The sequence below is a fragment of the Trachypithecus francoisi genome, unplaced genomic scaffold, assembly GCF_009764315.1.
Source record: "Trachypithecus francoisi isolate TF-2019V2 unplaced genomic scaffold, Tfra_2.0 Lachesis_group21, whole genome shotgun sequence".
Lineage (NCBI taxonomy): Eukaryota > Metazoa > Chordata > Mammalia > Primates > Cercopithecidae > Trachypithecus > Trachypithecus francoisi.
In genome coordinates, this window is record NW_022681467.1 from 40,558,763 (window position 1) to 40,585,025 (window position 26,263).

The following is a 26,263-nucleotide window of genomic DNA, read 5'->3' on the forward strand; positions in this document are numbered from 1 at the left end:
ACTGCTAAACCTCGAGTCTCCGGGCCTGGCCCTGGCGCGTTTTCAGTCTGAGCAGAAAGGGCAACCCCCATTCAGACCTCACTCCTAGTCCTTGCTCCTTCACAGCCCATATCTTGACCACCCCCAGCTCCGCCCTCTCTCCTCCCACCTCCTTTTCCCGCTCCCCCGCCCCATTTCCTTCTTCTCCGCCCACCTCCTCCTGGGTCCCTCCGGCCATGCGCCCTGCCCCGGCCGCGGCAACCCTGCCCTTCGTTCTTCTTCCTCCTCCCTTCCGTCAGCGCCCCTCCCGTGGAGCCGCGGCAACCCCGTGCCTCGCTTGCCCAATGAGAACACGGCGTGGGGCGGGGCGCGGCCAGGACCGGAGCGGAAGTGGTGACCAGAGCGGAAGTGGAGCTGCCGCCACCGCCGCCGCCGATTCCGGAGCCGGGGTAGCCGCTGCCGCTGCAGCCACTGCAGGCACCGCTTCCGCCGCCTGAGGAGTGGGCTTGGGAAGGAAGAGGTCATCTCGCTCGGAGTTTCGCTCGGAAGGGTCTTTGTTCCCTGCAGCCCTCCCACGGTGAGTGCAGCGCGGGGTCCGACTGGGGCCCCCGGGGGCCCAAACTTGAAGCCCCTCTCTGGCAGCTGCGACGACGGCGGCCCAGCGGGTGGGCCGCGGGGGATAGCGGCGCGCTGCCTCTTCCGCTTCGCGCGGCCGCCGGCGGCGAGGCCAGGCCTCGCAGCGGCCCCTCCCTGTTTCCGGGGCCGGGCCCTTTACCTCTTGGAGAGGCCCTGGCCTCCCTCGCCGCCTAAGGTCGTGCTGGCCGGGCGGGGTGCATCTCCGTACTGCGCCGTAAGGGACAGCGGAGCCGGGGATCCCAGACTCTCCCTCACTATCTGATTCGGTCCCTCACGCGACCCCTCCCTGCGTGTTGGTCGGCAAGAACCGTCCTCTTCAGCCCAGTCACCTCTGCTCCGTGCTTTCCGGTTTCCAGAAATTAAAATTTAATCAAACGCGGGTGAGTTTTCTAGCCCCAATCCCCCTTTTTGACTCCTCTTGGATGAGTAAGGGGTTTAACCTTGGGAGACAGCAGTGGTGGAACCCCCTCCCATTTTGCAGTAAAACCATTTCATCATCCTTAACTGGTTATGGAGCCTGGCAGGACCCAAGATTCCCTAGGAAGGGAATTGGGTTTGAATCAAGAAAATGTGTTTGTTGGAGCCGGTTACTGAGTCAAGCCGGATCCCCAGGAAAAAATATCAAGGGATGAGAATCGGAATATTTTCCCACAGTATTTACCGTCATTTAATGCCAAATTCTTTTGTGTCTTTACCCCAAATTCCCCCATATTGTATGTTAGCACGTTTTTCGGTCTGAAATTTGCCCGGTGGCTTCCTGGTCGGGGGGGGGGGGAGCGGAGGGAAGAAGAGGTGGGAAGGTGAGTGCATCTTTGCCGCAAATGGAGAACTCCCATATAATGAGGTTTCCAGAGGTGGCAGCCTTGGTAAGCAATTTGCCAACCTTTCTGTGAAATGCATGTCTCTTGTCGTTGCCTTCATTGCATTTCTCTTTGGTAAGGCTAGATAGCATCAGGTCCTGATTTTGCTTACCCTGTGCGGGAGATGGAATTTGGCAAGATGATGCTATGAACATAAAATCAGCCTGCCACGGAAGCCAGAACAGAAAGGTGAAGCACTTACAAGAATATGAAAATTGTCTGCATTTCTCATTCTGTCAGTTCATATGAAGCCAGACACAGATGCAGTTTATAGAGCAGACACGCTTCAGCTTTTGCATTTTCATGTTGGAAATTTATATAAGTATTTGTTCTTGGTGAATTTCTTCTTGACTGCTTCCAGGGTACCCTATTTCTTAGGGATATCTCATTTGTTTGAGCCCTCATTTTTCTTGGATCCCTGTCCTTGGCAACACCAAGTGTATGAGTGTACAACCTGTCAATCTTATTGGACCTAAGTTAGAAATTTAAGTGTGGCTTTCAAAATGGAAGGCAAATAATCCTGTAGCAACTGCAGAATTATTTTCCTAGCCTGCCCCTCCAATGACATAAGAAACCATTCACCTATCTTGCAGATGAAGTCTTTATGAGAAATGACATGATTTGGCCTAGACTCTACACCTAGTTTTTTTCAAATTGAATATCCTCATTCATCAGTAGCAAATATGGATTGCCAGCCCCTGGAGTATGACTCCTACCCTATAACCTTTTGTACATTTCCCGTCTTGCAGTGCTTGTTATATTGAAGCCATTTTAGAATTGGAACACTATAGATCAGGGAGGCAGCCTCTATAAAACCAGGCTGAGCAAATTCCCACGATGCTGGTTCTCTAGGCAGAGTCTCCAGAGATTTGGGCCTCTACAAAAAGTGCATTTTGCCCATTTGGCTGTGGATAGAGAAGCAGGAAGAGCACTGGACTTGGAGTCAGGTAAATTTGGTTGAAATCTTGCCTGCAATATTTTCTAGCTTTCTGAATCTTCAGCATGTTAGTCTGTGGTTCTTAGTTTTCTTATCTCCAGGGTTGTCATTAAGCCTTTTTTATAAACTGTAAATTGTTAAATATAAGCTTTTGGTTTTTTAATTAGAGTTCACTATTAATGGCTTTTTCTCTGCAGTTAACATCTGATGACACTAAACCTTGCTTTGTACACAAGTTGCTTTCAAAAAATGGTATATTATTATGGGACTTTATTTTGCATGTAGGCAAATCTAGTCTTTCTGAATCATTTTCTCATCTATATAGTGCAAATGGTAATGCAGCTTTGGATATATTTTTGTTGTGACAAGCTCAATGAAAATAAGCATCTGGGATATAGTTGGGGTTCAATAGATGTTTAACCATTTGCATGAATATATACGTGTATAGATTAGACATAGCATATGTGCTATTCATGGACATCTATATAGAATCCATCCATTTGTGATTTATCTGATGAGGTGGTATCAGACAATTAGTCTATAATAATAGTTACCACTTACAGTACTTACTGTGTGCTAAGCTTTCTTTTAAGCACTTTAAGCATATTAGCTCAGTCTTCATAACAACCAATGAAAGGTAAGACTATTAGCCCCATTTTACAGATGAGGAAACTAAGGCACTGAGAAGAATAATTTTCCCGAGGTCTCACACACAGCACAAGGTAAGTGCCAGAACCAGGAATGAAACCAGGTGATCTGGTTCTAAGGAATGATATTATAGATTTCTACATGTGGTAGAGATAGCACATGTATATGTTTTATGTGAACACCATTTAGTCCTTAATTTTTCTTTACACCAATCCTAATAAACGTTTGAATGGGAGTATTAGCCATTTTTGAAGATAGATACAGGACGATTTATTGTGGGAGCATATACCCATTCTGGCCTGTAGGGATGATATTGCTAGCATGCATCAGGAAGCAAGCTTGTGAACAATCCAGTTTTTCTAGTACTTGCTTCATACTAGGGAGAAAGTCATCAGTTACTTTGGCATAGAATGTTAGGTTCTTCATCTAAGAGAATTTGATTATGACCATTAATTTTTGTTTATCATACTACTTTATCAGTAGATGTTCAGATTTTTCTTATTTTTGTTGGCAAGGAGGAAATGAGGAAATATATCTACGTAAGTAGAGAAAAACTTCTAAATTAAAACATCCTGTTGTGCTACCTGCTCTTTCGGTGTCAACAAACTGAGTTTTCCTTTAAATGCTGGTACCTTAGAGAATGAACTAAAATTTCCTGGTAAAGGTACTTTTAAGTTCCTTGTTTCTACATTTTTCTAGGGAAAGATGACAATTCACTAGTTTAAGGGGCAAGAAATTATGGTTATATAATAGCAACCTTTAAGCTTTAGAATCCTTTTGATCTCTGTGTGAATATGATCTTAGCAGTCATCTGTATGTCATGATGGAGAAACTAACGAGCTGGATTCTGAGGGAATTTTTCTAAGGGGAATACTTGAGAAAACAGACTAAAAGTGCTTTCTGTGTCATGATACGTGTGCTGAAGGCCAATCATATTACTGTTTTCTCTACTAAAAGATTTTCTATTAGAAGTGTGGTTATATGTATCGAATACTCGTAATGAGATGTAAATGATCAATGGCCTCAAATCATTCCTAGCAGATTGTAGGTTAGTTGACTTTTTTTTTAATTGTGGCCAGTTCTTTATTATGTAAGTTTTTCCCTTACTGGTTATTTTATTGTTTTCCCTAAGAGAACCAACAGGAAGTTATTTCCGAATGGCCTTGACCAGGACAAGAAGATTGAAGGCTACAATAAAGTAGATATGAGTCCTGTCTATTATTATTATTTGCCCTCAGCTAAGAGCTTTCCTTTAAAATTTGACATTTTGATGAGTCTTCGGCATGTTTTATGCTGTTTTTAACTCCTTGATTTTGTTTTTTTTTTTAAAGGTGGATATGTTAGCTTAATAGGCCAGTTTTAAAATTTCACTGTAACAGCTTTGTATAGTTCTTTTAAAAATTGGCAGTTCTCTCTTTTCCTTAAATGAGCATTGGAGATCATAATTAATCTTTAGGAGATAGGGTTACATAAAGGAAAGAGTATTAATTTTAAAATTAATGTTGGTTTGGATCCCAGACCTGCCATATATAGCTGTGTGACCCTGAATGAGTTAACTCTTTGTCTATAAAAGGGGACGATGTCACCTGCCTCGTAGGATACTTAGGATCAAATGCGTTTCTAGGAATCCCTGAGTGCTTTGCAGGCCATAAATGATGGATGGATATTTTTATTATTTACTAAACAAGTTAGTTGGTTTGGGTTTTTGTATAGTGAACTTTTTATATTGGACTTCTGAATGGAGGAGATGAACAGAAAGTAATCCAAAGGCTTGTTGAAAGTCAGTTTGAATTGGCTGGGCTCAGTGGCTCATGCCTGTAATCCTAGCACTTTGGGAGGCCGAGGTGGGCGGATCACGAGGTCAGGAGATCAAGACCATCCTGGCTAACATGGTGAAACCCCGTCTCTACTAAAAAATACAAAAAATTAGCCGGGCCTGGTGGCGGGCGCCTGTAGTCCCAGCTACTTGGGAGGCTGAGGCAGGGGAATGGCATGAACGCGGGAGGTGAAGCATGCAGTGAGCCGAGATCGTGCCACTGCCCTCCAGCCTGGGCAATAGAGCGAAACTGCATCTCAGAAAAAAAAAAGTCAGTTTGAATCTATAAATACAATGATTGGTAGCTGAAAAGTATTAGTCAAAATGTATAGTGTTGCCTCCTGATTCGAGCTGGCTGGCTTTTTTCAAAAAGTAATCTAAGACTATAAAAACAATCTGTATTTTATAGGTCAGATGTGCACTACCTTCCTCTGTCCACATGGGAGATAATTGCTTTTTCACTTTTTAAGAATGCATCAGGTGATCAAGTAGTCACTCAGTATGTTAGGGCTTGTGCTCCACGTTGGGGGTCCAAAGATACAAGTCTGGATTCCTACCTTAAGCTCACAATCCAGCGTGGGAACCAGCAGAGACACTTGGCATTGCAGTAAACTGTGATAAGGGCCATTTTAGAAATAGGCATAGGGTAATTGTTATGTGCCTTTCTTTTAAAAATCTTTAAAAAAGCAGAGTACGTGTAAAATAAATGAGGTACATGGTAAGTTTCCCTTCACTGGCTGACCATTTGTTTTTAAGTTTTGTGTGGAACGTACTGTGGTTGCCATTTATTTGAGTGCTTAATGTTTAGCGTCATAAACAGGTTTACTCCTTACAGGAACCCTAGTGAGAAGATTTGCCTATCTTTTTTTTTTTTTTTTTCAGCAGAGTCTCGCTCTGTTGCCTAGGCTGGAGTGCAGTGGCGTGATCTCAGCTCACTGCAGCCTCCGTCTTCAGGCTGCCTCAGTCACCCAAGTAGCTGGGATTACAGGTGCCCACCACTATACCCGGCTAATTTTTTTATATTTTTAGTAGAGACGGGGTTTCACCATGTTGGCCAGGTCTTGAACTCCTGACCACGAGTGATTGCCCTCCTCAGCCTCCCAAAGTGCTGGGATTACAGGCATGAGCCACCACGCCCAGCCAAGATTTGCCTGTATTGTGGATGAGAAAACAGATTCACAGAGGTCACATAGCTATGGACTTGGTGTGCGGTACCGTAACTCAGACTGATTGGCTTCGATATGTCAGTGGGCCCCAAACTGTAGTAGAAATCTATTCATATGGTCAACCAATTGGACTGTCTTTATGGATCAGAATTAACATAGTGTCTTTTTTTTGATTACTTCAAGAAGTCAATTTATTGTCATATCTACCATTAAGTCACATGTGTAGCCTTGCGCCTGTCACTTAACACCCTCAGTAAGTTTAATTATGGCTAATTGGACATAATTAGCAGTGAAATTCAACAACTGATATGAAAGAGGGAAGGGATTTTGAAATAATAGAAATGCAGTTTCTCTCCAAATTCAGTGTTCACTAGACATAGTGCTAAGGACTTTGTATTACAGATATGCTGTGTTTTGTTTCCTAACAAAGAACCTGCAAATGTTTGAATGGAATTAAATTTATTACAGGACTCTAAATTTTATGTGTAGAATGGCACACAGACATTTTTATAGTGGGTGTTTTTTAGTGAGTAGTTTTCTCTGAGAGCCAGGAGTGCTTAACTTTTTCTGGGTAACACCCACTAACCACCTGGTCCCACTGACTTTCTCAGTCCCTCCTGCAGTAGCTTGGCATCTGATTTTTCTTCAGCAGAGAGACTCCAGAACTAAAACTTCTACTTTACAGTGCTGTGGATGCTCTATTTGGAATGGTACATCTGTGAATGCTGTTCAGAATATGTGATCAGTTCCTTACCCCACTGAAACATTTGAGCCTAGATTTTTCAGATTTTCCTGTCAGTTTTCTTCCTTGTTCTCATTTCTTTATCTGCTTTGGCCTTTGATTTTTATTTCATCTAGAAAAACATACATGCATTTTATTAATAACGTCTCTTTTTAAGTCACGACCTAGCTACCTTTTAAACCTCTTTCCTCTAATTCTGACTGGTTGCTTTTCTAAGGAGAGGCATTGTAACCCTTAAACATGTGCTGTTTTTTTTTTTTAATTGATGCATAATAGATATACATGTGCTCTTTTCTTGTGTTTCTACCACTAGAGTTCAAGCTCTCTGACGGGAGGACTACACTGCTTTCTTTTAAATTCCTCTCAATGAATAATCCAAAGAGTTTTTAGAAATTTGGTAGTTTTGGCCTGGCGTGGTGGCTCAAGCCTGTAATCCCAGCACTTTGGGAGGCCGAGACGGGCAGATCACGAGGTCAGGAGATCGAGACCATCCTGGCTAACACGGTGAAACCCCGTCTCTACTAAAAATACAAAAAAATCTAGCCGGGCAAGGTGGAGGGCGCCTGTAGTCCCAGCTACTCAGGGAGGCTGAGGCAGGAGAATGGCGTGAACCCGGGAGGCGGAGCTTGCAGTGAGCTGAGATCCGGCCACTGCACTCCAGCCCCGGCGACAGAGCAAGACTCCGTTCCAAAAAAAAAAAAAGAAATTTGGTAGTTTTTCATTTTGTAGTTATTTCAACACACATTGGATTATATGTGTTACATTTTTGTGAGGTAGCTTAAGAATAAAGAATAAGAATGGCTATGAGCCTTTACTCTAACCAACACTATATGGGCATTTTATGTTCATTATCTTATTTGATAGCTATTAATGTCTCCTTTAAACACTGAGAAAACAGATTCAGATAAGTTGTAATGTGGAAATGTAGAAAAATCACCTACTTTCTCTTTAGAAGCTCAGATGTGTATGTAAGGCTTGCTAAAAGCAGACCCCACCATATATTTTATATGTATAGAGCTTGGGTAATTCCTGACATATAGTAATGGAGTCCTCATTTGAAATTTCCAGCAAATTATTAAACTCAAAGTTTATTATTTTAGAATTGAGCATGTTCTTTTCCTTGAAAACAAAACATAGCTGAAAGCCAGTGCTTTTAAAGGCTACAGCTGTCATTTTCAACTCTGTCTTTGCAGTGCCTTTATTTAAAAAATGGATTAGCAATAGGTAGTCTTCTTTTTCTTTTCTTTCTTTTTTGATTCTTGTCCTAGGATATCTGCTCTAGCCACTGGGAAATAACTTCTCAGTATTTTGACCCTGACTAGAAAGATATCCCTTGGGGAAGGAATTGAGCTAGAGGGGCTAGGCTGTTTCCTAGATCCTCTATTTTCAGCATTTATTATCTGATTTAGGATTTTCTTTCTTTGAAGAAAATCCTATTTTGTGAGTACTTTTAGAATTATGTTTCATAGCTGTTTATCTGCACCCTTGGTTTCTCTTTTTAAACAGAAAAACACTTTTTTTCTTAAAAAAATAAATAGTACCAAGATTTTTTAAAAGTAATACATACTTGAAGAAAATTGAGAAAGATAAGAAAATGAGGATATAATAATGTTATTACCCAGAGAGAGAGCCAGTGTTAACCATTTGGTGTTAACCTTTCTTTTTGGGTTTGTTTGCTCTTGAGGGGATATTTTACAGAAATAAAATATTATTGTGCAGCTTCCTCCCCCCAGCCCCCATTGCTCTTAAATAAGTCTCTTTATGACATTAAAGCTCTTCTTTTGATGGCCACGTAATCTTGTACCATCTATCTCTCCCCCCACCCCCCTTTTTTTTGAGACGGAGTTTCGCTCTTGTCGCCCAGGCTGGAGTGCAGTGGTGCAATCTTGGCTCATTGCAACCTCCACCTCCCGAGTTCAAGTGATTCTCCTGCCTCAGCCTCCCGAGTAGCTGGGATTACAGTAATGCACCACCCCGGCTCATTTTTTTTGTATTTTTAGTAGAGATGGTGTTTCACCACGTTGGCCAGGCTGGTCTGAAACTCCTGACTTCAGGTGATCTGCCTGCCTTGGCCTCCCAAAGTGCTGGGATTACATGTGTGAGCCAGTGCACCTGGCCAATCTCCTTATTTTTTAAACCATTCCCATATTGTTGGATATTTAGATTTGCTTCCATTTCTTCACTAAGCAATCTCTGCGTTTATCAACAAATGCTTCCCAGTCCTGACTTGCTGCATCCAATGGCTTAGAACAGATTGACAGCCATCATCATCATGTAGGTGTGCTGGAGAGCTCCTGTTCTCAAGCATGTCAATGTCTTCCTGAAATGTGCCCAGCACAAGGAAAATCTCTTGGCTTACTGCAGGGTTGGGCCCTTTGTGGCCTCTAATGAGTTTGCCTGCCCCAGTATCTTGACGCTTCTGTAGTGGTGCCAGGCCTGATGATGAGACTATAGTCTTTCAAAAACTTTTTAGGAGACAAATAGAGTATCTTGCTGACTTTTTTTTTTTAGTGGGAACCTCATTCAAAGTCTTGGAACAACAGTAGGTCTTGATTAAAAACCATCATGGCGTATCACTAGAAAATTCAGTTAGAAACTAATGGATAAACTTCAGTTACTGTTAACATGTGTGTTCATTTTAACATAACATACTATCTATACAAGATTAATCTAGACTTTTGCTTTTACTTCTCACAAATTTATATATTTAAAAAGAAAATTCAAGCTTATGGTTTTGTGGGCTACTACAGTGTAATAGTCGTGGAGAATAATAATAGTACTTCAGTTTGATTTTGCACTATACATTTTTCAAGGAAGATTTCCACATTTAGTATTCTTTAATTCCCTGCCCCTCATCTTCACAGCAACTCTCCTGAGGTAGATGCCATCTTTATTTTATGGATTGGAATGAGATTTAACATGCTTACATGGCTGTATAGTGGCATATTGTGCTGTGTCACACAGTCCTGCTGCCTTCTGACTGTACTATGTATAGGTACTCTGTGTTCCTTGTGCTCTCCCAATAATGATTTGTAGAAACTTGATATTCATTTGCATGTGAGTTTTGTGCTTAGTACAGTTGTAAACATTAAATGTGAAACAAATATGAAGCTTTCCTTTGAGGGCACACAGGTGAAGCTGTAAATGTTACAGTACTCATCTGTATCATAGAATTACATAAAGAAGCCCTAGACCTTGTAATAGGTTATAAGTATATTCGGAGTCATAGGCAAGGTAAGGGCAGTCAGGGAAGGGTTTGTAGCCCTAGATGAATGGATGCAGTTTGGATAGGCAAGCAGTAAATAGGAGAGCACACTAGATGACAAAAACAGTTTCAGACATGTTTGAGCATGGTGTTTATAGAGCATGCGGTGCTGGCCAGCCTGAGAGAAAGGTACATGTTGGAGAACAGTGGATGAGAAAGCCAAACAAGTAAAGAGGAGACAATTTATCAAGAATTTCAAAGCCAGGTAGAGCTTAAATTTGATGGAGTAGTCCAAAGGGAGTCGTTAAAAGTTACTAAGTAAGGACAAAGGCAAGACTAGAGGTAATTTAGGAAGAGTAATTTTTTGTTTGTTTTGAGACAGGGTCTCTGTCACCCAGGCTGGAGTGCAGTGGTGCAATCATGGCTCACTGCATCCCTGGCCTCCTAGCCTGAAGCGATCCTCCCATCTCAGCCTCCCAAGTAGCTGGGACCATAGGCATGAGCCACCACACCTGGCTAATACTTAATTTTTTGTAGAGACAAGATCCTACTATGTTGGCTGGTCTTGAACTCCTGGTCTCAAGCAATGCTCCATATTTGGCCTCTGAAAGCACTGGGATTATAGATTTGATCTGCCATGCCTAACTGGAAGAGTAATTTGGGAATTACTCTTTGAGTTTCAGAGGGCACAGAAATCCAAGGAACTAGGTACAAATGTAATGAAGATTTAATATGCTTGTGAGGCTAATAGGTGCTTTGAATTATTTGAGAAAAGGGAGAACTCTCCAACTCTGCAGTTTGATGCTTACATTTCAGGATCAGTTCGTTCATTCAGCAGATACTTATTCCTACCAATTATGTACAGGATGCTGTGGGAGATATGCCCAAAGGAGCTTATGGTGTAGGAAGGGAAATAGGAGATACTATATAAGTAATTTTAGTACTGAAGAAATGTGATAAGACATTGACAGATATCAGTGAAATGCTTTGTGAGAATATATTCATCTTAGAGCAATGCTGTCCAGTAGAAATAGAATGTAAGCCACATGTAATTTAAATTTTTCTGGTAGCTGCATTAAAAATTTTTTTAAAGTGAAATTAATTCTGTTTGTTTTTACTTAACCCATTATGAACAAAATATGGTTTCAGTATGTGGCACTAGCCACATTTTAAGTGAATAGGCACATGTGGCTATGGCTTAAGCAGCTTAAGAAAGGCTTCATGGAAGGGATGGTATCTGAGCCACACTGTGAAGAATCTTGTATGCACAGTAAATTTGGGAAAAGCCATTCCAGTTAGAGGGAGTGACTTGGTGAGCAAAGATAGAAAAGCGTACTTCGTATATAAGAAAACTGTTTTGGCAGAAACACATATGATGTGGAAGGCATGATGTGGGGGTCTGGAAGATAGACTGACAAGCTTTCACTGATAGGGGAGGAAATCTCACTCTGCTTTTGGCATCAGGGAACTTTAAAGAATTTTGAGCAGGAAGTGACTTGATCAGAGTTATAGGAAAATGGGTCTTATAGGAAAGGCATGGAGGGGACTGTAGATAATGAGTGATTGAAAGCAGTGCCACTAGGGCAAGATTTTGGGTGGGAGATTTATTGTAGACATAGAAATAGGAACAATTTCATTTCTCCTTTGTTTGCTGCCTTCCTCCAAACTGCTGGGTGTTGTGTAACCCATTTCCTGTTGAAATTGGTCTAGTTGCTTCAAAATCCATGTTATATAAGTCAAAAGTTATGTAAGCAGTAGCCATCAGGACATTTAGCTATGGATTTTGTTTGTTGTAAGTTGTTTCTGTATGTGTGTAATTAAAAACATTTGAAACAGATAAATGGATACAGATTTTTAAAAGGTGTGCAGTCTTATCGTGCCATGATGGTTCTCAATCTCTAAGAAATCTTGCAGTAATCTCAGAGAAGCATAAAACAGCTTGCCCCAAACAGAAAGGGTACATTTTATTTTAGGAAAGAGGGAAGGCATCTTTGGGAGGTCGCATTGAATAGTCCAGATTCTTTGGAGTAGTATGATTTAACTTTTAATGCTTGAGAAGGAGAGAAGTAAAAGGGGGGTAGCTTAATTTCCGGACCTAGTTGAGCTGAAGAGGTTGATGGCATTATTCAGCAATAGCAATCCTTTATTACTCCATTATGATATCACATGGGATGGCTTAACTCTCAATTGGCTTTTGGCCAGTACTTTATGATTTGGAGTCATCCATAGGTAGAGTTTCACAGGTACTGTTTTATGAACTTTGAAGTGGGCCTCTACGTGACTTCTAACTTCGAATTAGTCTACAGTCTGGAAATTTTCTAAAGGTTGTTGGGTCATTGAAAGTTGACTTCTCTCTGGTGTACCTGGCACTTTCAGGAACCATGAAGTAGGGTTATTTAATGATGAAGATATTTATTATCCTGCTCTCAAAGACCTTATGGTGAAGAAAGTTAGACATATTGAGACAGTGGTCATCCTTTGGCAGCTGGGGGGTGTTGGTTCCAGTACACCTGGGGATACCAAAATCTGAAGATCCTTGTTTATTTTGTGTTTTTTTCCGTCTTTATTTGCCACCACGGTTGGTTGAATCTATGTATCTGGAACCTGCAGATACAGAGGGCCGACTATATAATTTTAAGGTGATAGAGTATTTTTGATGTCCTTGTATTAGAGTAGAACAGGTTGTCTTGTGGTAACCAACAGCTCCAGCATCTCAATGTTTTAACCCAACAGAAGTTTCTTTTGTTTTCACCCTGCATGTCCAATGCAGGTCTGCAGGAGTCTTGCACTATACGGTCACCCAGGCAGGGACTCAGACTGACAAAAACTCTGCAGTTGCATGACTGTACCACCTAGAATACATGGCCTTCTCAATGGCTACTGTAAGGGAAGAGAGCCTGGGGAGCCACATGTAGGATATTCACAGTGTTAGCCTGGAAGTAGCATCATTTCTACTTATCTTTCATTGGACAGAACTACCACATGTCCTCTTCTAACTGCTGTGGAGGTTCTGGGAAATAGAAGGGAACAAATGGAATGTTTCTTGAGGGTTACTCTCTTTACCTTAGCTTCATTCTAGTGTTGTGAGTGAAGATGTCAGATGGATCAAAGTGAGACTTGCCTCGCTGAGTGTAAGCTTACAATTAGTGAGCCTCATATAAGACACAGCTCTGCATGTAATTTAGATAATAGCAGGAAGAAAAATCATAGTTAGGAACTGGAGAATTAATTCTTTCGGAATCACCTAGATTTTGAGTATATCTTATTGTGCTCCCTTAAAACATTTTTAGGTGATAGGGCCCTGTGTGTAGAATTTCTCTCTTGAAAATACAGAAATGACTTTTGAGGCAAAACCATTTTGTGAGTGGAGGTCATACTTTCTTGGATTTTTTTTTTTTTTTTTTTGAGATGTAATCTGGCTCTGTTGCCCAGACTGGAGGGCAATGGCACAATCTTTGGTCACTGCAACCTCTATCTCCTGGGTTCAAGCCATTCTCTTGCCTCAGCCTCCCCAGTAGCTGGGATTATAGGCACGTGCCACCACTCCTGGCTAATTTTTTGTATTTTTAGTAGCGATGGGGTTTCACCTTGTTAGCCAGGATGGTCTCGATATCCTGACCTTGTGATTTGCCTGCCTCGGCCTCCCAAAATGCTAGGGTTACAGGCATGAGCCACTGCACCTGGCCGAAAATGATTAATTTTAAAATAGCAAAGAGGCCAGACACGGTGGCTCACACCTGTAATCCCAGCACTTTGGGAGGCTGAGGCGAGCAGATCACCTGAGGTCAGGAGTTCAAGACCAGCCTGAGCAACATAGTGAAAGCCCGTCTCTACTAAAAATACAAAATCAGTCGAGTGTGGTGGCACATGCCTATAGTCCCAGCTACTCGGGTGGCTGAGGAGAATCGCTTGAACCCGGGAGGCGGAGGTTGCAGTGAACCGAGATCACATCACTGCTTGCACTCCAGTCTGGGTGACAGAGTGAGATTCCGTCTCCAAACAAATAATCATTTTCAGAGCCTTAAACTGTGATACCATGTATATAGTAATGAAAGAATTTGTTTTAAAAATACTGACATTGGCTAGGCGCAGTTGGTCACACCTGTAAGTCCCAAGCACTTTGGGAGGCCAAGGTGGGCAGATCACCTGAGGTGTTAGGTATTCAAGACCGCCTGGCTAAAATGGCGAAAACCCATCTCTACTTAAAATACAAAAGTTAGCTGTGCACGGTGGAAAGTACCTGTAATCCCAGCTACCTAGGAGGCTAAGGCAGGAGAACCGTTTGAACCCTGAAGGTAGAGGTTGCAGTGAACTGAGATTGTGCCACTGCACTACAGCCTGGGTGACAGAGTGAGACTCTGTCTCAAAAAAACAAATAAATAAAACACACAAAAAAACCTGACATTATTACTGCTGTCTAAAGTAGTATTTGCGTATTTTTATACTGTGTGGCACAGATTGAGATATCAATATTTAAATCAACAGTACATAAAATTAACTCTTCTTGTTTAGTAAATAACTCTTCAATTATTTTATCCAAAAATTACTTATTAAAATTACTGACCGCACTCTGTAAATGGTGATTATTGTGATTATTGCAGTGGGGAATTGACTGTGGTGAGTTGATAAGAGGTATTCACTGATTGGTGTATGGATTTGATAAATTGATAAACTGAAGTCACTAGGATTTTTTTCTATTTCAGAAAAACTTTAAATGAACTCAGTTATGGTTCAGATGAATTCAGTTATGGTTTCAAGTTCTGTTGCTCTACATCTTGTTATATACCCCTTTCTCTTGCAACCTATACCATATACAAAATTAGTGCCTGATATTTTTATATAATGCTTTGTATTTTTTCAAGGTGCCTTCACATGTATCAGGTCTTTTGTTCCTCATAACAGGCCCACTAAAAGAGTTGGTAGTGTTGTTTCTTTTTTCCTTTTTTAGAGACAGAGTTCTCAGTTGGTTGCCCAGGCTGGAGTGTAGTGGCACAGTCACGGCTCACTGCATCCTGGAATTCTGGGCTCAAGTGATCCTCCCACCTCAGCCTCCTGATTAGATGGGACTACAGGTGCACACCATCACACCCAGCTAATTTTTTCTTCTTTTGTAGAGATGAGGTCTTACTATATTAGAGACTAATTTGCCAGGATAATCTTGAACTCCTGGGATCCCAGGCTTGAGTCACCACATCCAGCCCTGGGTAGTGTTCTTACTGCCCGGTAGAGAAACTGAAGCTGTCAGGTTAAGTGATTTAACCAAGGTCATGCCACTTGTAAGTAAGTAGCAGAGCTGGTGTTAGATAGAGCCCAAGTCTGACTGCCCTTAGTTTATGTTCTTCCTGTGCAGTGTGTCCTAGTCACAAAGTTAGCAGATTACAGAAGATATGATAATAATCTTTCCCATCTTTCGGGTATCTACTGCTTGATGGGTGCAGCCAGATAGATCATTTAAAATCGTATCTTTTGCTTCAGGATTGGTTGAAGCAGTCATCATACTTACTTTTTCCTGTACTATGGAAAAAACAGTGTTAGTCAAAACCAGAGTTCCTTACAGGACAGTGAAGAGAGGACTGCCTGTACTACAGGATATAGTTGGATTAAGGTCATTAAAACAGACAAACCAGACAATTACTGAGAGAAGTCAAGGACATATATATAGTAAGCATAAACTTTTTTTTTTTTTTTTTTTTTGAGACGGAGTCTCACTCTGTTGCCCAGGCTGGAGTCCAGTGGCGCGATGTTGGCCCACTGCAACCTCTGCCTTCTGGTTTCAAGCGATCCTCCTGCCTCAACCTCCCAAGTAGCTGGGATTACAGGTGCCTGCTACCGCGCCTGGCTAACTTTTGTATTTTTGGTAGAGATGGGGTTTCACTGTGTTAGTCAGGCTGTCTCAAACTCCTGAGCTCGTGATCTGCCCGCCTCGGCCTCCCAAAGTGCTGGGATTACAGGCGTGAGCCACCGCACCTGGCTAGTAAGCATAAACTTCTAAAGAAATAGTTATTAAGCAATCTCTATGTGCCAGGCAGGTGAATTAGGCTAATGGAAGAAAACAAAAGCTCTAGAGGCAGATAGATGTGAGCTGGAGTTCTGGCTCTCTACCGTCTATTTGCATATTGCTCTGGGCATATCACTTGTCTTCCCTGACCCTCCGTTTCTTCACCCATAAGAAGGGGAAAGGAGTTGTTATGAACATACCTACTCTGTGGGACTTTTGGGAAGATTACATGACCAAAATAATATAAATGCCTTAGCAAAGTACTTAACCCTAGAAGTGTTTAATACATGATCAGTATTGTTGATGGCATTTGGAACGAGATGTTTCACATTTAGTATGCCGCTATCCAGATGGGTTGGAAGAAGATTCACACACGTTTCCTGGGCCGCGAAGCCTGACATTTGCTCTTTCTTTTTCTCTTGCTCTTGTTCTAGGGAATGACAATGGATAAAAGTGAGCTGGTACAGAAAGCCAAACTCGCTGAGCAGGCTGAGCGCTATGATGATATGGCTGCAGCCATGAAGGCAGTCACAGAACAGGGGCATGAACTCTCCAATGAAGAGAGAAATCTGCTCTCTGTTGCCTACAAGAATGTGGTAGGCGCCCGCCGCTCTTCCTGGCGTGTCATCTCCAGCATTGAGCAGAAAACAGAGCGGAATGAGAAGAAGCAGCAGATGGGCAAAGAGTACCGTGAGAAGATAGAGGCAGAACTGCAGGACATCTGCAATGACGTTCTGGTAAGTGGCCAGTGCTTCTGTTTTGAACAGTGGTTTCTAAATAGTATTAATTTAATGTATAAATGCAGACTCTCAAAATAGCTTATGAGAGAGAGGTGTCTGAATATACTGGAAAGCTGCCAGTGATTTACAACTAATTTTTAAGCATATGATATAATTTTTGTCACCTATTGCCTGATCAGAGGTTGTACATCACTTCTGAGATACTTTCCTTTCTTATCAAAAAGACGTGTGAAAAACAGTGACATTTATTCAGCATCCCTCCATCTTATAAAATTGAGGCCAGATAGACAGGATTTTAATAGATACAGCCACAGATAGGCTATTGTGTATATTAGTCAGAGTAGTGATGTCATCACCAGTAGGGGAGGGAGATGAAAAAGCTGAGCTGCCTTTCAGCCTCTCCCCAGTCATGCCTTCACACTGTAAGCACTGTCCTGCTTTGGTCTGAAAGTTAGGCACATCCATCAAGTTCGGCATGCATTCAAGAGCCAAATTCAGAGTGTTTGGGGCATTCTCCTCTCCTGTATTTTACATAAGCCTTAGTCAGATGATTGATTCCCTCTGGCCGCCACTTGGGATTGAATGGGAAGGGTACGTACTCTAAAACAAATCATAATCATATTGCCTTTCCCCCACATCCTGAGCCCATTGGGAACTTTCTTTTTCTTCCAGGTGAAATCAGGTAAAAATGAACAGTGAGGGCTGCTTTGAAGGGAAAAGGAATTCATACTTGGGGACGTACCTCCTTCCCTGCTGGCTGCCTTTCCTAGTTACTGCCCATGACTCCTTTTGAAAACCAGTACAAAGCGTGTCAGCCATCAGGCACTACCCCTTATCCCTAACCCATTAGAGTTACACACTGTCTGTCTACAAAGAATATTAAAACGACTACCGCCCCCTGCATCTTCTCACTTTGGTTGATTAAATCCCCTTATAACTAAGCTTTGCATTGAGCTTCTCTTTTTATTAGACTCATGGCATAAGAGTGTCATGACTAAATTTGTTGCCTGTTGGTAATTTGGGGGTTTGTTAATGGTGCACTAATTCCTGAATGTTAGGTACATCTGGTATTCAGATGAAGTGTGTCATGCATTCCAAGGGCAAGAAAGTTCCATAATTCATGAAAGTAGACCAACTTTTAAGAGCATCTGAAAGAATGTGAAGAAGAGCTTGGTACTTACTGCCTCTTAACCAGTTTTTCAGGATGCCACATTCTAAAACAACTCTTCGAAAATATTGCTCTGTATACGAAGCTTGGACTCCTTCAGAACTACTTTTGTTGTAAGCATAAATGTTTAAAGGAATTTATTATTAATAGTATTAGCTACTCTTTGAGTGCTTACTACGTGCCAGGCAACGTGTTAAGCGCTTTATGTATGTCAACGTACTTATCATTATAACTGCCCTAGAAGATGGCTATACCCTAGAAGATGACCCTTCATATAGCTGAGGAAACTGAGGCTCAAGGTGATTAGGTAATTTGTCCAGAGTCATACAGATACAGATATTAAGTGGCAGAAGAGGGATTTCTACCCAGGTCAGATTGACTTTAAACTTGGTTCTTGGCAGTTTTGCTGTATTATCACCTTTTTCCTCCTAAGGAAAGATTTTTTTCCCCCTTTTAATTATAGAAGTAATACCAGTTTATGGGTTTAAAAAGGGTGGGGAGAACAAGTCAGAAGAATATAAATAAGAAAGTAAAAATCACTTCTAATCTTACCACCCAGAGAACCATTATTAACATACTCCTTCCAGGCTTTTCCCTTATGTATTTGTGAGCATGTACACATATGTGTCTTAATGTTAAAATAGGATTCTTGTGGTATTTATAATCTGCTTTTTTTTCACTCAGATTTCTTTTGAGAGCCTTTCCATTATCTGTGTAGCTCTGCATCATTTTAAAGGCCTACAAAGCATTTCATTGTATGGCTATACTTTAATTATCCCCTATGGATGGTCAAAGTGATTTTTAAAAGAAGAAAACAGGCATCTGCTGTTATGACCTGGGCTAAACAACATTTAGTAGCTTGGATGAAAATTGGTGTTTTTTTAATCTTCCAAAAAATTATTTAGAAGCGGTAGTATATAACTTGAATCTCAAACATAGTTTTAACATCTTGTGAATAATTCTAAAGTCTTAATGTGGATCATTTTTTAGGAGCTGTTGGACAAATATCTTATTCCCAATGCTACACAACCAGAAAGTAAGGTGTTCTACTTGAAAATGAAAGGAGATTATTTTAGGTATCTTTCTGAAGTGGCATCTGGAGACAACAAACAAAGTAAGTAATATCTTTAAAAAGAAATTTGACCAGTAATGGAGCCAGTCTTCGTTCACAGGGACTTTTAACAATTTTGCTTTGTCTGTTTGCCCTAGACACCAATGTCACAGTACTAAGAATTTAAAAGACTACAGCATTGTGATGAACAGGGTCATGAGTGGGCAAATAAAAATTTATCTGACAGGGAAATATGGAGAGCATTAAAAATCTGGTGTGCAGTATATTTAAAAAGATCTTTATCTTGAGTATTATTTGTTAGCTCTCTTTTTAGCGGTGAAACTTGTTATACTTGGTGGTATGAAACTACCCTAGTGATGCATTGCTTTTATCACATGTATTACTGTGATGGTGATAATCTTAACCACACTTTATTAAGTGCCTGTGTGCCAAGTACTTTCGAGTCTCACTTTCTCTTCACACAACCTTACGAGTTAGGTGGCAGGCTGCCCATTTTTCAGATAAACTGAGGTTTATGGAGGTTTTTACTTGCCCAAGCCACAGACCGATGGAGTAAGAGTTGGGAATTAAAGTTTGGATCTATCGACTCTAAAGCCTGTGATCTTTGCACTGGAGCATATTGTTTTTCATATTCTGTATTGTTAAAGGTTATAACTGTATTTCTTAACTGCTTTAGTAGACTTTGCCATAATTGTTTTCCCCCAAAGCATTTAATATACAACTTGGTTTAGAATAAATATCTAACAAATGTATAACTGAATGGCAGAGACACTGACATCTCATTTGCTAGATCATTGCTCCTGCCCAATTTGGGATTAAGAAAATAATTTGATAGTTGGTCCAATGTGTGATACCTATGCAAGAACTGAGCCTTTAATATTTTCATCTTTATGTTACAGCCACTGTGTCGAACTCCCAGCAGGCCTACCAGGAAGCATTTGAAATTAGTAAGAAAGAAATGCAGCCTACACACCCAATTCGACTTGGTCTGGCACTTAACTTCTCAGTCTTTTACTATGAGATTCTAAACTCTCCTGAAAAGGCCTGCAGCCTGGCAAAAACGGTGAGAAAGACCCTTTGTGATATCTAACCATTGCAAAACAGTGCTTGTGTTATTAGCTTCTTTTTATTCCTGAACATACTCATTGTCTTGGACTTTTTTTGAAAGATTTTCTGGGGGTGGGAGTATATCTTTTATGAGATAAATGCAGATCTGTTACTTTTTAAATTCATTCTCAATACCTTCTGCTGACTTTTGTTTGATTACTGTGTTTTGGGGGGTGGTTGTAGAAAGTTCCAGGTGAATGTAGTTAGTTGTTTCTTGCCAAGCTTTGGGCCTTGGTTATACATTGTCATTCTTGTACCAAGATTTGAGATTATAGTTGTATAAAAGAAATACACACCACATTCTTGTTGTGTGTTGGATTACCTTCCATATTCTTCCGTTAGCCTTTTCTACATATTTTTTGTAGTCTCTCAACATGCACACACCTTTTTAAAAAAATTTTTATTCGGGAAAGGTGCCTTAAAGTTCATCACTTAAATCAGATTTAGTGATGGGAGTTTCACTGTATCCCTTGTATCCAGACCTTTTGAGTTCTAGTTTAAAACAAAAAAAAAAATTTTTTTTAAATAATTTTAAATAGAAGATTGCTAGAAATGTCTTTGGTAATAAAAAAATACCATGAGTTTGCCCAGAATGACTGTGCTAGGGTTAGCAGTAATACTGCTTACTTATTAGGTATAGCAAAGTTCTTATCTTGGAATTTCTGTCATTGTTGGTTGGTGCTTTATAAACATACCTTATACTTTTGCTGGAAACAGCTAACAGACGGGGTAATAATAGCCTAGGTTCCTCCAAAGTACTGTACAAGAAGATAAATTATATTCACTTAGCAGAAAAAAAGTGGGTTAAACTAGCTCCAGAGAACTTGTGAATTCTTTGCTAAAGGCTCTTTGTTTTAGGCATTTGATGAAGCAATTGCTGAATTGGATACACTGAATGAAGAGTCTTATAAAGACAGCACTCTGATCATGCAGTTACTTAGGGACAATCTCACTGTAAGTACTACTTCCACAGGGTTTATAGTCTCTGTCATATTCACCTACTTATTCATCATTCACTATTATCTTCAAGAGGGGATTTTTGCCCTGTTAAATATACAGTTTTAAGTTGTTAAATTTGTTATAAATGACTGCTGAAGTTTTGACCTTTGCAGTCATCCCTGTCTGCAGTGACACAGGAATAATTTTCAACTGATGAGATAAGATTATACATATTGGACCACCTACGTAGGCAACTTTTAGTAGCCCTGCTTTGATTATACTTTCTTTCTCTTGCAGCTGTGGACATCGGAAAACCAGGGAGACGAAGGAGATGCTGGGGAGGGAGAGAACTAATGTCTCTCGTGCTTCGTGATCTGTTCAGTGTCACTCTGTACCCTCCACATATATCCCTTGTGCGATAAAAACAAAAAAGAAAAAAAAAAAAAGAATCGTACGTCGACTTTCGATTTTTCACAGCCTCAGCCTAGGAAAAATGGTTCATGGGATAAACAGCTGGTATTTGTATCTAAAACTCAGATTGGTCACATAAATGCCACGGCATTCAGAAGTTTTGATTTTGATTAACATTGACAGGATTACTGTGTGTTTAATTTTTTTAAAACTGAACACTGTGATTATGGGGTTTTGTAATTTAGCAGAACTCTTACTGGTAGAAAAAATAGACCTGAATTATGTGTAACTTTTTGGAAAGTTTAATCTGATATCAAAATAACCATTGAAATACAATTCCATTGTAAAGTTGTACAGAAAGTTATAGAGATTATATTGTGATGCTGGAACTTGGAGTGAGACACACATCATTTGGCATTTGAGTTTAATGGTCATTCTCAGTAATGCTGCCGTTGTTTGGAGCTTAAAGACACTTGATCTGTTTGGGCTGTTGCCACTTAAAAGTTCATTACCACAAATGTCCACAGTGTCTTCCTCTGAGGAAACTCGAATCCTTAAATGGAAATTCTTTGTGGCAGATAACTGGCTTATGACACCTTGAAAAGTTCGAGTGCTCATATAACACACCCGACTGAACCCCCTTTCCTACAGCAATATGTTCACTATGTTACGAATTTGCAACTTGTGCTTCAATAGTGGAATCTATTTTCATTGTTAACACTGAGCTAAAGAAAAAAAGCCGTGTGTTTTATGAATGACCTTATCTGTTTCCTGGATAATACCTTTAAGAATAATGTCCTGAGTCAGGCGTGGTGGTGCGTGCATCTAGTCCCAACTGTTTGGGAGGCTGAGGCAGGAGGATCGCCTGAGCCCAGGAGTTTAAGGCTGCAGTGCCCTATGGTTGCACCTGTGAATTACTGCACTCCAGCCTGGGCAACATAGCGAGACCTCATCTCCAAAAACAAAAACAAAAAAAGGAATGACGTTCTGTAGAGGTTGCCTTTCACTTGAGGAGTACTCAGTTTTCAGGTTCTTCCTAGCTCGGGGCTTTTCAATTTTGAAATCTATACATTCATTCCCACCATCCTTTTTGACTATTGACCTTGGTTTTCTCTTCTAAGTTTCTGTCCCTCTGCTTCCTTACTTTTTTTCTTTTTTGAATTCTATCTTTATCTGTCTTTTGTTCACTTTTTAATGCTATATATGGGCAGGGGTGAGAGACATTACTGAGCACCTTGGTGAGCAAGCCTGGCTTTAAAGAGTTGAGAAGAGCTTCTGGCACCAGAGCTCTGTCTTCCTCCAGTTCTCAACACGGTGTTGCTCTTCAGTCATAACAGGATCTGAATCAAAAAAGTATTTTTAAATATCCATGATTTCTCCCTGTATTGAGGCTGGCCCTGATCATGCTCTTTGTGCCTGTCACCAGGTCTCTCAAGTGCACTCATCCAGCTCAGTGCTCAGATGTGTTTAAGGAGACCCTATATTCAGGGAAGTTGCGTGGATACTGCAGTGGAGAGAATTGAGAATAGTCAGGCCTGTCAGTCTCACAGGATCACCCCTCTACCTTTAATATTCCACCTAGCTGTAGAGTCCATCTGTTTGTCCATCTGCTGAAATGAGAAAAGAAAAATTTATGCACTGATTTAAAACAAACCAAAAAAAAAAAAAAAAACAAAAAAAAACACCCCTCCTTTCTAGCTGAACAAAAATGTGCAGTTCATACTTGGCGCTTGAAAATGCAGTAGTGAATGTGGAACCAAGCCTGTCTGTATATCTGGTAGCTCTCTTCTTGCTTTGTTTTTCCTTACCAGTATTCTGCCTAATGTTTGCTTCTGTGATGGTTATATTGCCTAGCAAGCACACCCGTGGTTGTGAAAATAGTATAGCAAAAAAGAAAAATCCGTGGTTATTGATGTACTAGATTTGTGTATGTCTTTTAAACAGTTCTAGTTTCACCTTACACAGAATAATCAGGAAAAGTGTAAAAATTCAAAAGTGAAATAAAAATTTTATCAGTTAGTTGCCTGTGAATTGATGTGTCACCACCATCTGTGTTGCTACCAGACCTAGCTAACTATTCTGATCACACTTATTCTTAACTCTCTTTTCTTTAAGAATAGGCAAACAGTTTTATTTCATTATTTAGGACCAGAGTCAAGGTGTTAGGGGAAGAAATTACCATTAATTAAACAGCCTCTTTCCACCCGTTACTTGGTATCTCTCTACCTTCCATACCAAACCATGCATGTATTAGGTCCTCTTTAGTGACTTCTAAGATTTCGTATGGACAGTTATTTTTGCATTGTATTCAAGTCCCCCATTCCTTCCCCATTTTTTAACCCTGAGATACAACCAAGCCAGTGAAATATGTAACCTGTGGTTGCCTAAGGCTTGGTCATCACCAAGCTGGCGTCTCACCTGCCGTCATACTGTATGGTGGCCTGCAGAGCTGGTTCCTCACGGGATTTGCCCCTTCTGGAAACATCCACACTACCACAAGGAGAGAAAAATATCAGGATAGAGAGGTCTTTTTTTAGCCCAAGATTAGAATTAGTGCGTCCTTGCCACCCTGAGGCTGGACAGCCAGATGGGCACCTTCTGTCCCTAGTTTGGGAGCTGTTCCACCTGTTGAAGCCACACTCAACCAAAGGTTAGTGGGGGCCTACCCGCTTTGTTGGATCAGTGAGACCAGGAAAGTCCTATCAGAGAAAAAGTGAACTATTGGTGTTCAATGGAGTAGTTGACTTGTTTTTAATGTCCCTATACCACAGATAGAGTGACGCTGCAAGCTCAGATTGACAGTGTTGCTGTTTAGGTCTTGCTCTGCTATTAGGTCCCAACTGTCTGCATTTAGGCTGAGCCACAAGTAACTCAGTGAACCTCCCTGGTATAATGGATTTGTAATGGCTTAGCAGAGGGACAGGGAATATCCCAGGAAGGGGTCTTGGTAATATGAGCCAGTACCAAGAAAGGCCTTAGTGGTCTCCAGTTCTCACCTCTCAAAGCCATTTCCGTCCTTGGTGAGAAATGGTGGGACTGGATCAGGGTCTTTGGAGGAACACATCTTCAATGGAGCAGGATAAAATTCTCTCCACAAGCTTTGAAACAGTGGCCTGTTCGGAATTAACGCAAAAAGGGCGGTCTGGGTCTCCTTTCATTCTTGTCAGGAGGGAGTCATTCCCGTTTTACAGAGAAGGGAAACGGGTTCGGAAAGAGGATGACCTATTCCGGGGTTAGAATCCAATCCCCTGCGTCCTTTCCTCGGCCCAGTCCCGGCCCTTTTAAAACGGGGGGTTTTGAGAGCTCCATTTAAGTGCTCGCAGCCCTGCTCAAGTCCAGGTTGAAGGCTTTTCCCGCCTTCCAGGGCGGGGTCAGAGGTGTCCCCACCTGTAGCTTTTAGATCCCCAAGTGCTCGCAGGTGGGGTGCGGGCCCAGGAGGGATCCTGGGGAGGGGCGTCCGAGCGCGCCCACGATTGGTGCGCAGGGACCCGGGGGCGGTAAAGGGAAGGGGCTGGTCCGCGCCCGGCAAGGAGGGCTCCCGCCCGCGTGAGCGCGGGGCCGCTGGGTGACACGGCTCCTGCTTGTCCCGCAGCCCCGGCCCCCTGCCCACCATGAACGCCAGCGGCTCGGGCTACCCGCTCGCCTCGCTCTACGTGGGCGATCTGCACCCCGACGTGACCGAGGCCATGCTCTATGAGAAGTTCTCTCCCGCCGGCCCCATCCTGTCCATCCGCGTGTGCCGCGATGTGGCCACCCGGCGCTCGCTGGGCTACGCCTACATCAACTTCCAGCAGCCCGCGGACGGTGAGCCCCGGGAATGGGGCGGGAGGGGACGGACCGATGGACAGGCAGGCGGACAGACAGAAGCCGGAACTGGGCCGCTTGCGCTTTCATCTTACACTTTGCAGCCGGGAAAACTGAGGCTCAAAGATAACGGCGTTGGCAGAGGCCTGGCCCCTGAGATGGGAATTGGTAATTAGTGTGGCTTACTGCTATTCCTCTGCAGAGGAGAGAGATTAGGGCCGAGTGAAAACAGATACAGGCTTTGAGGGGTCAGGCGGACCAGAGATAGAAGCCCAGCAGCTGTGTGACTCTGGGCAAGTTACTCGACCATTCTAAGCTTCAGATGCCTGTCTGGAAATTGGGGGTCCTAGCTGCCTTATAGAGTGCTTGTGAGGATGAGAGATTCAAAGCACCTGGTGAGGAAGATGCCCAAGGCGACACAGCTGGTGAGCGGGGAGGCAGGAGAGCCCAGCCTTGGGCTCAGGCCTTTCCCAGCGCGACGTGAGATCCACACTGGGCCCCTCTACCTGCACGGGCTCTGAAAAACCGCTGCCTCCAGGCCGCAAGGCTGCTTTCTCAGAGCTGATAGCATTGATTAGAGCTTGTCCTTTGCACTTCTGTTGAGAGTGGAGGGATGAAGATAAGAGCACCAGGTTTCAAGGGCGTTCTGCCAGTAGGGTGTGAGCTTGGGCAAGCCTTCACCCTCCGCACCTTTTCATTTGCAAAATGGGGCTAAGGCTTATTCTCCCGATAGCATAAAGAATGGAGAACTGGTGTCTATGAAGTTATCTCTTGTATCACTTGTTACCTCCTAAACGCTCTTAAGTGATAAGGCCGGGTTCGGTGGCTCACGCCTGTAATCCCAGCACTTTGGGAGGCCGAGGCGGGCAGATCACTTGAGGTCAGGAGTTCGAGACCAGCCTGGCCAAGATAGCGACACCCTGTCTCTACTAAAAATACAAAAAATAGCTGGGCATGATGGCTGGCGCCAGTAGTCCCAACTGCTGAGGAGGCTGAGGCATGAGAATCGCTTGAATCCGGGAGCAAGAGGTTGCA

The 26,263-nt window shown here is 42.1% G+C and overlaps 2 protein-coding genes across 11 annotated transcripts in view; both read left to right on the forward strand.

The window, feature by feature from the left end:
• The first annotated feature begins 363 nt into the window (after positions 1-363).
• YWHAB (tyrosine 3-monooxygenase/tryptophan 5-monooxygenase activation protein beta) lies at positions 364-23,443 on the forward strand. 4 transcript variants are annotated; one of them, XM_033186521.1, is made up of 7 exons: positions 381-556; positions 2,328-2,422; positions 16,422-16,724; positions 18,886-19,009; positions 19,867-20,030; positions 20,933-21,028; positions 21,311-23,443. In XM_033186521.1, the coding sequence occupies exons 3-7, from the start codon at positions 16,425-16,427 to the stop codon at positions 21,365-21,367; spliced, it is 741 nt and encodes a 246-aa protein (XP_033042412.1). In that variant the 5' UTR covers positions 381-556; positions 2,328-2,422; positions 16,422-16,424; the 3' UTR covers positions 21,368-23,443. The 4 variants fall into 4 exon arrangements, with proteins under 4 accessions (XP_033042411.1, XP_033042412.1, XP_033042413.1 ...); XM_033186523.1 differs by lacking the exon at positions 381-556 and adding an exon at positions 1,560-1,664; XM_033186520.1 differs by lacking the exon at positions 2,328-2,422 and having other exon boundaries at positions 364-556.
• Positions 23,444-23,624: 181 nt separating this feature from the next.
• PABPC1L (poly(A) binding protein cytoplasmic 1 like) overlaps positions 23,625-26,263 on the forward strand; it is a 31,567-nt gene continuing 28,928 nt past the window's right edge. For all 7 annotated transcript variants that reach the window (XR_004431250.1, XR_004431251.1, XR_004431252.1 and 4 more), the window contains exon 1: positions 23,625-25,228. Coding sequence is in view for 4 of the 7 variants with exons in the window: in XM_033186510.1 (XP_033042401.1) it covers positions 25,036-25,228 (193 nt within the window). In the remaining 3 variants the exon portion in view is untranslated. The remainder of the gene's footprint in view (positions 25,229-26,263) is intronic.

Coding starts and splice junctions, on each gene's coding strand:
- YWHAB (XM_033186520.1), top strand. CDS start 16,425: ATGACAATGGATAAAAGTGAGCTGGTACAGAAAGCCAAACTCGCTGAG. Junction 16,725..18,885: donor ACATCTGCAATGACGTTCTG/GTAAGTGGCCAG, acceptor ATCATTTTTTAG/GAGCTGTTGGACAAATATCT. Junction 20,031..20,932: donor CCTGCAGCCTGGCAAAAACG/GTGAGAAAGACC, acceptor TCTTTGTTTTAG/GCATTTGATGAAGCAATTGC.